We start from the raw sequence: 13,596 nt of genomic DNA on the forward strand, positions 1-13,596 counted from the left end.
CTCAGCCTCCCAAAGGCTTGGGATTATAGGTGTGAGCCACCGCACCTGGCCAATGACTTTTATATTTTAAAATCAGACTACGTATACTCTAGATGTTAGCCCAGAAAATTTGTCTTTATGTTGAAAAGAACATAAAATGAAAACTTCTGAGCTGAAATTCTGTACACCATGGTGAAGCAAGTAAAAAGTGTGAAAGAGAAGTCATAAAATCATAGTAAATCAATACTTGAAATGAATTTAAACATAGCCTACATTAAAGAAGAGACTCAGCAATAGTATCTTTTGTAATACCATGATAATAATCAAACTTAACACCACTAGAATCTTTATAATCATGTAAATTAAGCATTTGCTTTTCTCCATAAGGGAAGAGAGACTGTAAAGTTTTTCCTATCCAATTTTGTATTAACAAATATCAGGGCTCAAGCTTAAGAAACTGACAAAATGGGTCAATAAAAATAAGGTTTTTATTTCTTTCTTTCAGGAAGAGGATTGCAAAAATTAATCCAAGCAAATTCATCAGTTACAACACCAAAAGCAAGAAAGTATACAAACTATAGAGCAAGATTTGAAGATGCTAGAATAGGCAACAAAGGCGGGTTTAAGAGAAGACTCCTTCCTCTCTCTCTCTCTCTCTCTCTCTCTCTCTCTCTCTCTATCTCTCTCTCTCTTTTCCCGAGCTCGAGTTTCACTCACTCTGTCGCCCAGGCTGGGGTGCAGTGGCACGATCTTGACTCACTGCAACCTTTGTCTCCTGGATTCAAGTGATTCTCCTGCCTCAGCCTCCCGAACATCTGGGATTATAGGTGCGTGCCCTACACTGGGCTAACTTTTGTATATTAAGTAGAGATGGGTTTCACCATGTCAGCCAGGCTCATCTCAAACCCCTGGTCTCAAACAATCCACCTGCCTTGGCCTCCCAAAGTTCTAGGATTACAGGTGTGAACCACTGTGCCCAGCCTACATTTAATAGCTTTCTTAAAAAGTCACTCAAGGGCCAGGTGTGGTGGCTCACGCCTGTAATCCCAGCACTTTGGGAGGCTAAAGTGGGTGGATTACAAGGTCATGAGATTGAGACCATCCCAATCAACATGATGAAACCTCGTCTCTACTAAAAATACAAAAATTAACTGGATATGGTGGCATGCGCCTGTAATCCAGGCTACTCGGGAGGCTGAGGCAGGAGAAACATTTGAACCCGGCAGTTGGAGGTTGCAGTGAGCCAAGAGTGTGCCACTGCACTCCAGTCTGGGTGACAGAGTGAGACTCCGTCTCAAAAAAAAAAAAAAAAAAAAGCCACTCAAGCACATAAATATAAGAGGAGAACTGAAGCTGTAAAACCAAAAAAAGAACCATCTGAACAATTGCAACACATTTTTTTTCTTCCCCACATACTTCTGTTTTGAGGCTGCAAGTTTTTAATCAATAAAGATAAATTATTTCTATAAAAATATTTTTATAATAAAAAATACTTACTCCAAAGATTCTAATAGGCATATATTTAAAGAGGACTCTGGTTGACATGTATTTGTTTGGCTCTACAGGTATAATTAAAGATTCTGAATCAGGCTGGCTTACCTCTTCTACACAGAAATATGATCTTACGTGTTGTCTGCCACTCTCTTTTATACCTCTGATAACAGACTTACATTTAGAAAACTTATTTGATTTTAAAATAGAAAGTTCAAATACTGAATGTCTCAAACATTTTGTAAATATTTTTGAACTCAATATACTTAATTGTATGTAGTACAAAATCAAGAAGTTGTGTGGTCAGAAGAAGATACCTGATAAGAATCTTAGCTCCAACTCCACTTCCATCTACCTAAAGTCAAATCATTTAACTTCTCTCGGTCTCAGCCTCCTAATCTATGAAAAGAGGTAGTTGTTGACTGCCTCTGCGATTTATTGTGACTTTTTTTTTTCTTTTTCTGAGATGGAGTTTCGCTCTTGTTGTCCAGGCTAGAGAGCAGTGGTGCAATCTTGGTCACCGCAACCCCCGCCTCCCAGTTTCAAGCAATTCTTCTGCCTCAGCCTCTCGAGTAGCTGGGATTACATGCATACGCCACCATGCTGGGCTAACTTGTTGTATTTTTAGTAGAGATGGGGTTTCTCTATGTTGGTCAGGCTGGTTGCAAACTCGTGACCTCAGGTGATCCGCCAGCCTCAGCCTCCCAAAGTGCTGGGATTATAGGCATGAGCCACTATGCCTAGCTACTGTAACCTTTTTAAGATTTAAAATATGTTCATAATATATAGCCTTCAAACAAAATAAAAACTTGTGAATACAAACTTCCTATTAATAATTTGGAGTCTGGTAAGAAGGGAGAAAGTAAAGGAAGAGGAGAAGGAGAAAGAATTATGAAATGATATTGCTATAACAGAGTGAATCCTGAAGCTAAAACCTCATTTTCACCATGACAGGCAGTAGCAAAATTCTTTAAAACTCATGAAGATTTCTCAGACGCAGTCAAAAAAGATGTAAACAGTGGTTAATCATTCTTGCATTTATGTTAAGCATACAGAGTTCAATCAAACAGAAGTCTCACTTCTGCAACAGCCCTTAGCCAGGCTTTATGAGTTCAAAACTACTTGATAAGAAAAATGACTCAGGAAAAAAAATCCCTGGTTTTACACCTCACGAGTATGCTGTATATATATAATAGCAGCGGTTCTTAACCTACTCTCTGCTCCATGTTTTCACATGCATAACTCACTCTCACTACTAATTCTCAGCTAGAGAATCTCAGCCAGAGAGACATAGAGTTAGGGTCAGAAGGGCTCATGAGACTGAGTGTCAGGGAAAATGATCCATATAGAGAAGCTACCTCCACCACCCCAAAATCAGTATATCCCTGACCTTACTTGGTAGACCAAATGAATGAGACTTGTAAAGCCCCATGTAAATGTTTACGTAAGGCTTTCTTTTTTCTTTAAAAGCAATTCCATAGAAGTGACCCAGAATTGCTGATCAACTCCAAGTGGTATTGAACACAGTATCATTATAAACAATAATTTTTTTTGTTAGTCTCTTAAGAATATATTTTCCTGCCCTTACAGTTCAAGACAACTTGACTATACAAAGACTTTAAAAGGACAGAAAAACTTGCTACCTTCTGAGTCAGGATCTCCAAATGGATTTAATTCTGCAACATCAGAGTCATCAAATGGATTTGAATTCACGGTGGCCAAGTCCTTTTCTGCTTCATCCAAAAAGTTAAGTTTGTTGATAAGCTCTGAAAATAAACATATGGGTTAGTTTCCTCTTACGGTTAAGTGTAAGTATTGATCATTTGTGAAACATTTCAAATGGTAAAAATTCACACGAATAATACCTGCAAATAATAGTATATAGCATTTTACCAATGACAGAATGCCATTGAAGTATTTTGTAGCATACCAACATTTTCAAATAAAACAAAACAAACATTTGAGTATTAATTGAAAATTATGTCAGATAATGAACTATACTAAAGAAACTTCCATCTCAATTTAATTTGAGCCAATAAAAAAAGTGCTGACATAGACTTTTAGAAAGAACATTCATTACTACCAAACAGGAATAACTGAAATGGGCTTATGGTAAGCAAATATTCTAAAAACAATATATTTATAATATATAAACACACTCAAGAAATAGCATGTTATATGACATTGCACTTTGAAAATGTTTTAAAACCACTATCAAGGATCCTGACACAAGACTTTGCTAAAGATAAGTTCTGTTATCTTGTTGCCTGTTGGTGCACTACAAATTACCAAAGAAAACATTCAAGGAAAAGCACAAAGACAAAACTGACAGCTAAGTACAGACAGAAGTCAAGAGGTAGCAGGTCACAGTAAATACAGGCAATCAGAAGCAGAAAGAAAGGAGGAAAGCTCTTAGACCTTCAGAGGAACTGGCTGATTTAGCTGAAGGCATATTTGCTTGCTTTATGCAGTCATCTTGATCTTCATCTAAGCTGCTCAGAGCATTCAACTGGTTTACAATTTCTGTAAACAGAAGCCAGTCAAGACAAATATAAGGTAAGGTCATTTAATTAAAGAGAAGTAGGAGCATGCTGTTACCCAAAAAGACAAAGAGGAGATGCTTGGTTAATCAACAGAATACATTCAGTGGATGTTATTTTTATGAACCGTAACAGATATGTTTAACTGAATGTTATGCTGTACCCATATTTTAAAATAGAAAACATTTTATTGTTAAAATGTATACTAGTAACATAAAAATTATGTTAATAAACACAAAACGAGATAATAACCCAAGAAGCTGACACTGGCTTTCACATTTTATATTTGTAAAACAGAACTGTGCTTTAAACACATACATTAAAAACAGAATAAAATATATACTCTGATACTATAGAAAATATTTGTCATTTGTTTAATATTCTAAATTTAAACAAAAAGTTTTAAGAATATAAATGCATGAATTATGTACACAATAAATGTCTTCATGTTGCATTTTAAAAACCAGTACTAAAACAAGAAAAGCAAGCAAAAGTTATTATTTTCTACTGCCGTTTTTTTTTAATAGGATCTGTTATTTTAAGGCAACTTTAGAGTATATGCTTTAGAAAAATCTGATAATAAAGACAATAAAAGAGAACAAGAAAGGACAGAGAAACAAATTTAAGATACAATTTTTTACATGAGTCATCTATACTTCGAACAACTCTGAATATGTGAAATTATCACCCAGTGGGTGAAAATTAGACAATTCAAATAAGAACCTTTTAGGATACTACAGGTAATCCCTGATGTTTCCAAAGTTAAAACCTAGGAATAATGTAGTTATTATGATACAGCAAATAGATTCAGATTATTCAGTAAGGAAAGAAAGAAAATGATTGGAGTAGAACACAGTTGTAAATTTGACATTAAAAGTACTGTTCTTTAACACTGTAAATCTAAGGACACATGCTAAATTTTATTTGAACTAAATCATTGAATATGCATTTATAATATGGCTGCCTGCAACTATTCATCTATTGCACAAATATTTATTTATCAGTCTGTGCCAAGACCTATTCTTGGGACACAAAAACAAACATGATATTGTCCTTGTGGAATTTACATTCTATAGAGACACAAATTAACATGGAAACAGACTTAACAAATACCTATAGGCATACCACATTTTATTGCACTTCCCAGATACTGCATTTTTTATTAAGTAAAGAGGGGGTTTTTTGCTTAAAGCAACAAAAAATTTGTTATCCAACTATTGTGGGGATCAGAAGACTTGCTGGGCTAAAATTAGGATGTTTGCTAGGCTGCATTCCTTTCTGGAGCCTATAGGGAAGGATTTGCTTCCCTCCCTTTTCCAGCTTCTAGAAGCCACCCTTGTCAAGAAGTCTAGAAGCCACTCCTTAACTTGTGACTCCCTTACTCCATCTTCAAAGCCAGCAACAGTGGGCCAAGTTGTTCTCACATCACATGTGCTGACTTTCTCTTCTGCCACTCTCTACCGTTTAAGCACCCTGGTAATTATATTGAGCCACACGGATAACCTAGCATACTTTCCACTATGTCATGGTCAGCTTATTAACAACCTTAATTTCATCTGCCACCTTACGAATGGACAGTTTGTGACAACTCTAAGATTAGCAAGTCTATCAGCACCATTCTTCCAACAGCATGTGCTCACTTCATGTCTGTGTCACATTTTGGTAATTCGTACTGCTACAGGATCCTTGGGATGTAGCTTTTCTGGCTGGAAACCTCTGTGGCCGGTGGTGTCTCTGCCTGAGTTTTTAGCTCAGGCCTGCTGGACTCATTCCACCCACTTGGCCTGGCATGCTGCACTTGGCTCACGCTACCAACCTGGATCCCATGTCTACCAAGGGCGAGTCAGGCATGGAGTGATGAGAGGAGTGTGAGTGAGAGTGGGGTCTAGCCACTGTGCAGTCAGACACACCAGCTGCTGTAGCAGAGTGGGAAGCTCCATGTGTGGCATGGGCACCAGCTCTCTGCAAGGCTGCAGGTAGACCAGGTGCACTGCAGTTTCCACATCTGGCACTGAGGAACATGGTGGCACCTGGAAGCTTGGAAATGCCAGGAACCACAGGGCCCCAAAGAGGGAGTCACAGCCCTGGCACGGGGAGCTCCCAGATATGGGCTCCCTGATGGGCAGCAGCTCTTCTCTTCTTCTCTTCACCTGCAATGTGGTGAGCAAAGGGCATGTTTCAGCCCTGTTTATGTTACAGTTCTTTTAACCCTGCCATTCAATGGGGCTAAAAGAGCTGAGTTCTTGTTCTGCAACTAGAAGAATGAGGTACACAGACAAGTGGAGGGTGAGCAAGATAAAGAGCTGCTTTACTGAGCAACAGAACAGTTCAGAGGAGACATGCAGTAGGTAGCTCCCTTCCACAAGCAGGGTGTCCTGACAAGTGTTCAGATCCCAGCAGAGAGGAGACCCTGGAGTGGGAAGCTCTTCTCTGCAGGTAGGTAATCCTGTCAACTCTGCAGCTCTCAGCAGAGAGGAGACCTTGGAGTGGGTTGTTCCTCTTTGCAGGTAGGTCATCCCATTGTCTTCCTAGCTCTCAGCAGACAGGAAGCCCTTGAATGGGTTGCTCCTCTTTGCAACTGGTTGTCTCGGTGTATTCCAAGCTCTCAGCAGGGTGGAGGTCCTGGAGTGGGTTGCTCCTCTCTGCAGGCAAGTAGTTCCATCAACTTCCCAGCTCTTAGAAGAGAAGAGGCCCCTGGAATGGGTTGCTTCTCTCTGCAGCTGATTGTCCTGTTATCTGCTCAGCTCTGAGCCCAGGGCTTACATGGGCCTCAGAGAAGAGGAATTGCATGCTGACTGGTCCATGGGCAGCCTGGAAAAAGCACCACAGCCTCCCACTCTGGTCTGTGGAACTGGCAGCCTGGCCCCCAGCCTTCAGGCCCTTCCTGGCCTGAAGGTGGGGCCTCACTGGAGACCCTCCTCCTTCTACCCAGGAACCTACCTCCTGCTGCCATTCATGGTGCCTAGGGTGTAGGTGCCAACAGGTGCCTGCAGGCCAGCATGGAGCTGCCCTCAGTCACCCATTGGCTTCCCTCCTATGCTCGTCAGTGCCCACAATCCAGAAGGGATCTGATGCCAAGGTGGCAGGGGGCTGGTGTGTCAGCAGCGTCCTGAGCATGTGCACACCTGGCCAGGCTGTGACAGCACCCGAGCTCAGCTCCAACTTTGTTCCAAGATTGGAGCAGGTGCCAACAGCAGGGAGAAGCCAGATAGCAGGAGCAGGTACTTCCAAGCCTGGGGGGGCAGGGGAAGCTTCCCAGGCCCCCAAGAGTACAGGGATGTCTGGGTCTGCAGCCGCAGTTTGGGCAAGCTGTGCCGGGGGGGTTGGGGCTCCTGCCTGCTCCCTGCAGCGGGAAGCCCAGGTCCACAGCCCCAACTTAGACAGCTGCAGCTGCACCCGGGAGGGCAGGGCTCCCGCCTGCTCCAGGGTCCAAGAGCAGAGGGGTACCTGGGTCTGCAGCGTGGCTTGGGCAGATTTAGTAGCACCCAGGGAGCTCCAGCCCCAACTCAGAAGGGGTGGGGCTCCTGCCTGTCCCCAGTTCCTGCCAGCCACTTGGAGCGTGTGGCCTCAGCCATGCCTCCCTGCTGTAGCAGGTGTGATGGCAGCCACCACTCCAGACGGCCCGCCGCTGCCATCATCACCATGTTCTACATCTTTTCATTATATCTGTCATGGCGATTTGTGATGAGTGATCTTTGCTGTTACTACTAAAACTGTTTTGGGTTGCAATGAACCACACCCACATAAGACGGCAAACTTCATCAATAATGTGTGCATTCTGACTGCTCCACTTGGTTGTTCCCCCATCTACCACTCCCCAGACCTCCTTATTTTCTCAGACACAACAATATTGAAACTAGGCCAGTTAAACCCTGCAAACGCCACTAAGTGTTTAAGTGAAAGGAAGAGGTGCATGTCTCTCCCTTTAAATGAAAAGCTAGAAATGATTAAGTTTTGTGAGGAAGGCATGTCTAAACCAAAGACAGTCTGAATGCTAGGCCTCTTGTGCTAAACAGCCAGACAAGTTATGAATGCAAATAAAAAGTTCTTGAAGGAAATTAAAAGTTCTACCCCAGTGAACACATGAAAGATTTAAAAAAATGCATAATGCCTTATTGCTGATGCAGAGAAAGTTTTAATGGTCTGGATAGAACATCAAACCAGCCATAGCTTTCCCTTAAGCCAAAGCCTAATCCAGAGCAAGGCCCTAACTCTATTCAATTCTATGAAGGCTGAGAGAGGTGAAGAAGCTGCAGAAGAAAAGTCTGAAGCTAATGTAGCTTCAACTTGTGTCAATACTGACGAATGTGACTTCAAGTTGAAGTCAATGCCCATTTACCATTCCAGAAAATCCTAGTGCCCTTAAAAATGATGCTAAATCTATTCTGCTGTGCTGTATAAATGCAACAACAAAGCCTGGATGGCAGCCTATCTTTTTACAGCATGGTTTACTGAATATTTTAAGCCCATTGTTGAGACCTGCTGCGCAGAAAAAAAGATGCCTTCCAAAATATTACTACTCATTCCTTCTTAGCATGCTCCCTAAAAAAGTAACATCACTGCTCACTGACAATGCACCAGGTCGCCGAAGAGCTGTGATGGAGATGTACAGATGATTAGTGTTGTTTCTGCAACACACAGTTCAAGGAGTAATTTTGATTTTCAAGTCTTATTATTCAAGAAATACATTTTGTAAGATACAGCTCTTGTAGGTGGTGATTCCTCCAATGATCTGGGCAGTCAACTGAAAACCTCTTGGAAAGGATTCACCACTCTAGATACCATTAAGAATTTTGTGATTCATGGAAGGAGGTCAAAATATCAACATCAACAGGAGTTTGGAAGATGGAGGAGGCTGATTCTGATCCTCATGGTTGACTCTGAGGCATTCAAGACTTCAGTGGAGGAAGTAACCACGGATGTGGTGGAAATAGCAAGAGAACCAGCATTAGAAGTGAAGCCTAAAGATATAACCGAATTGCTGCAATCTCATAACACCTGAATGGATGAGGAGTTGCTTCTCTGGATGAACAAAGAAAGCAGCTTCTTGACATGGAACCTACTCCTGGTGAAGATGCCGTGACATAATGGTATTGCACACTTAACAGACTACAGTATAAACATAACTTTTATATACACTGGGAAACCAAAAAATTTCTGTGACTTGCTTTACTGCAATATTTGTTTTATTGTGGTGGACTGGAAGCAAACTCACAATATCTCCAAGAAATGCAGGTATGAAAATACTAGGCTGTCAAAGATATGTTACAGATCTTTCAGCAAAATATATATGAAAGGTTGATAAGCTTATCAACTTCCCTTTTCTAAATGAGAAAATATATTTTGCATAACCAAAATTGCTTGAGATAGTCAAAGTAAACCATAGAAAATAGAAAGTAAACACAATTAATGCCAGTTGAACTTTTTATCCCAATTTGAATAGTAGGAGCGGAATAATCAGACTTAAAAAGTTTCTTCTTCTTGTTTCGTCAGTAGTTTTAAACCATACTCTGACTCAAGGTAACCTAGCAAATTTCTCAGGAGGTAGAATTAATTCATAAATTAGATAATTTACCTGCCTCTAGCAGTCATTGTAATTTTGTAATTTGTAGGAAAAATATAACGGAGTGTAGGATCAATGTTAAGTGATTGCTAGTCTCATGACTGATTTTTTTTTTCATTCTTTACTAGTTTGGTATTTTTCAAAATTTACACGATTTATTTTTAACTTTAAAAATATTAATAACTCTGAACATATAAAAAGAAATATTCACAACAGCAGCTAATAATTACTAAGCAGTGGGAGAGGCTTTGCATCCATTATCAGTTAATTCTCATAAATAATCAAAAAAGAATTACTATTCACATCTCATCATGTATATTAGTATTATTTATTTGCCCTACAGGAATAACTTTGAAAATATAAAATATGAATCACTTTGAAAATATAAAATATAAAAATAAATAACAATAGCAGTTAATTATTAAGTAGTAGGAAAGGCTTTGCATCCACGATCAGTTAATTCTCATAAATAACCAAAGAAGTATTATTATCCACATTTTATCATATATCTTAGTATTATTTGTTTGTCCTATATTCCTATATGTACAATCAATAGGTAAAAAAATGTTTATATAGTGCTCAAATATTTGTAGTTTTCTTTATATAGCTAAAACATTTTAATTACCTTATGTTCCTAAAAGTAATCTCAATGAGAGAAAATATCAATCATTTATTAAACATCTTATATATGAGCACTGCAGGGAATATAGAGGAAGTATTAGAGTTAGTCCTTTCCTTCAAAACATTAATATTGTTCCACAGAGTTTTAGGTATAATGTCAGCATTTTAAAAAATACTATCAAGATGACTCTATTACATGACTGAATTATTTTTCTGAATGCTTAGAGTATTTCTTCCTCATCATCATGCTTTTGGTGACATCTAAAATCACTTATGGCCATTTCATCATTAACTAATTCAAAGTAATTTCTTCTTTACATTCTCTTCACTAATGACAAACTGTCCTAGTAGTTTCCGCCATTTATCCTTAGCTTAAGTAAATCCCTACTTCACTCCTAGAACTTCTGCTTCTACAACTTTTATTTACATTAACAGAGTGAAAAGGTAATTTTGATTATCTATACCAATGCTTCCTTTATTTGGTTTCCAAATAAATGTTAATACAAATCATAAAAAAGCAACGTACAAAAAAACCCACTTATCTATTTAATAAGCATTTATCAAGTACCTATTATATGCCTGTGCTAGTACCTGCTCTCATGGCTTCATATTTTAGTGGGACAGACAGGCAAGTAAAGTAATATATACTGTATGATAAATATTATCATTGAGATAGCACTGTAGGCTATGGGAAACTAACTGAAAGAGAGATATATAACTCAAGAGATTAGGAGGGCTTCCTGGATTTTTATCTACACTTGAGCTAACACAAGACAAATAGACATTATGATTATTAAAATAAAAGAGGATATGGATGAGGACAAAGGGAGGCAAAGAGAACATGACATACTTGAAGAACTGCAAATTGGAGTTTAAGATGCCAGCGATAGGAAATGGAATGAGATGGGGCTGGCAAATGTCCTGTCATGAAGGTTGTTGTGATCAAACTAAAGAATTTGAACTTTATTCTGAGAGTTATGGGAATCTAGCATATTTCAGAAACAACATTCCAGCAGCGACATGGTGGCAGCATTTGGGAAAAAAGGATAGAAAGCAAGACAAAGCATCACCACTCCATGAGAGAAGGCACTCAATAAATACTTGTTAATTGAAGAATAAATTAAGAAGATTTGATGATTAATTTGGCCTAGATGATAGGCAAAGAAATCCAGGATAAGTGCTATGTTTGTGTGTTGGGTGACTGTGGATAGCAACTGAGACTGGGCTATTAGTTTTAGACAGTTGGTGAAACTTCCCATGCAAATACTTCAATTGGCAGTTGCTGTGTGGGTCAATACCCTAAAATACATAATTTTGTTATGTATTTCTCTTTCTAAAATAAGTACTTTTCTGTTTCTTCCAATTTTCTACAATGTTTTACTTTTACAATCGGAAAAAGTTAATTTAAAAGAAAATTTATAACAAAAATTTTTTCCTGAAATTATTTTAATGAGAAGTTTTTTTAGTTACATGCTACCCTGACCAAAAATACTACCCAACCCAATATATTTATGTAATACTTTATTACTTTATAAAGTCTTGTTTCACACAAAATTGAAAACGTCTGGAAAATGCTAATAATGTTACACTTCAGTGCAAATTTCTCCCCTACTACTATACAAATTGAGCAATAAACCCATATATTTCCTGTAACTGTATCAGTATGGACCTGCTTCACATTGGTGAGAACGAGAAGAGAAACTAAATCAGGGGCAGGCAATCGAAGCAAAGGGTCAAGTAATTTGAGATTCTTCCTTACAGTAAGGAAGGCAAAAGAAGATATAAATTGACCACCAGAGATTATCACATTGAGCAAAAAAAGGTGGGGATGGGGATGGTGGCATGACGAGTAGGTGGCTTTTTCCTTTTAAGAAGGCCTATAGTTAAAAGAAAAAAACTTCCTAGAGCTAGAATATATATGCAAATCTTGCAGTATCCTCATTATTCTCTAAATTGTAACAAGATTCAGGTATATCTTATTTTAAGATGGTCTAAAATAGTAACACTTCAACTTTCTGGCAGAGATCCAGGTAAAAAAGATGTCACTTTCTCCATAGGCTTAAGCCCGTAAACATGTGATTGCCTCTTTTAGGATACCAGCATCTCCTGATTCTCCTCCTATCTTGAACAAACAGTTCTGTCTCAGTCTCTTAATAATAATTACTCTTCCCTCTGCCTAGGATCCCATCATAGGTCCCACTCATTTTTCTCCTAAGTCTGTTCTTTTTGAAAGAATTCATCTATTCTCTTGGCTTAACTACAAACACATAAATGAAGATAATTCTCAAATACATACGGAGTGCCAGACTTGAATTACCAACTATCTAGTGGGCACTTTTAATCTAATGACCCTAGATAGTCCCCTCACAAACTTAATATATTAAAAATATAATTCAATAGCTGTGCTACTATGTCATGTTCATCTAACAACTAGCAATTTTAAGCCCATAGCTAGTACTTAATGTATGTTTTAAATGAATGAATGAATGAATGAACCGAATGAGTCATAATACTTTGCATCATCTTATAAAGACAGGAAGATATAAAATGTCCTTTATTTTTACATTATAGATATACTGTTTTATTTATCTATGTATCTATCTCTATGTCTATGCATGTATGCATGTATCTATAATGCTTATCTATAGAAATGTTATATTTTAAGCCACCACTTCAAAATTTGGTGACTTAAAACAACAAATCATTATCTCTCAAAGTTCTGTGGGTTGACTAGACTTAGCTGGGTAGTTCATTGTAGTTAGATGGCAGCTGGGCTGACGTCATCTGAAAGCTTGACAGGGCTGGATGTCCAAAATGGCTTTACTCACATTTGATTTTGGCTGAAAAGGCTAGAACAATTTGCAGATGGCCTGGCCTCTCTCTCTCTCTCCAAGTGGCCTGTTCATGTAGCTAGTTTGGGGTTCCTCTCAGCAATGCAGTCTCAGGGTAGATGAACTTTTTACATGACAGCTGGTTTTCCCTAGAGCATGCATTATGAGAGGACCAAGCAGAAGCTAAAAGTCATCCTCCAACTTAGTTTTGGAAGTTACATAGTCACTTCCCTTTTATTCTACCGGGTAAAGTGATTTATCAGGCCAGCCCAGCTGCAAAGGAGGAGATTATAAAAGAGCATGAATATTGGGAGGTATTAATTCATTAGGACACAGTCAGGAGACCAGCTACACCACACAGTAGATCAATAAATCAGAAAGTTAGAAATCATTCATTTTCTTACAAATTTAACATATTTACTATAATTTTTACATGATACTTTCCAGTATTTTACTTACACATACACATAAAGGCACAAATCTTAGACTGTACAATTTAATGAATTTTGACAAACATATACACCCATGTGACCCAAGTTATATAACATCTGCAACATCTTCCAACGCTCTC

At 38.5% G+C, this 13,596-nt stretch overlaps 1 protein-coding gene across 2 annotated transcripts in view; it reads right to left on the reverse strand.

Annotated features, from left to right (window-relative positions):
* EHBP1 (EH domain binding protein 1) overlaps nt 1–13,596 on the reverse strand; it is a 326,557-nt gene that overhangs the window by 178,266 nt on the left and 134,695 nt on the right. Inside the window, exons 8-9 of one of the 2 annotated variants that reach the window (XM_011987303.1) lie at nt 3,889–3,993; nt 3,114–3,236 (exon numbers count right to left, since the gene is read on the reverse strand). In XM_011987303.1, coding sequence (XP_011842693.1) covers nt 3,114–3,236; nt 3,889–3,993 — 228 coding nt within the window. The remainder of the gene's footprint in view (nt 1–3,113; nt 3,237–3,888; nt 3,994–13,596) is intronic. The other variant, XM_011987305.1, reaches the window with a different exon arrangement.

Source organism: Mandrillus leucophaeus, unplaced genomic scaffold, assembly GCF_000951045.1.
Source record: "Mandrillus leucophaeus isolate KB7577 unplaced genomic scaffold, Mleu.le_1.0 Scaffold307, whole genome shotgun sequence".
Lineage (NCBI taxonomy): Eukaryota > Metazoa > Chordata > Mammalia > Primates > Cercopithecidae > Mandrillus > Mandrillus leucophaeus.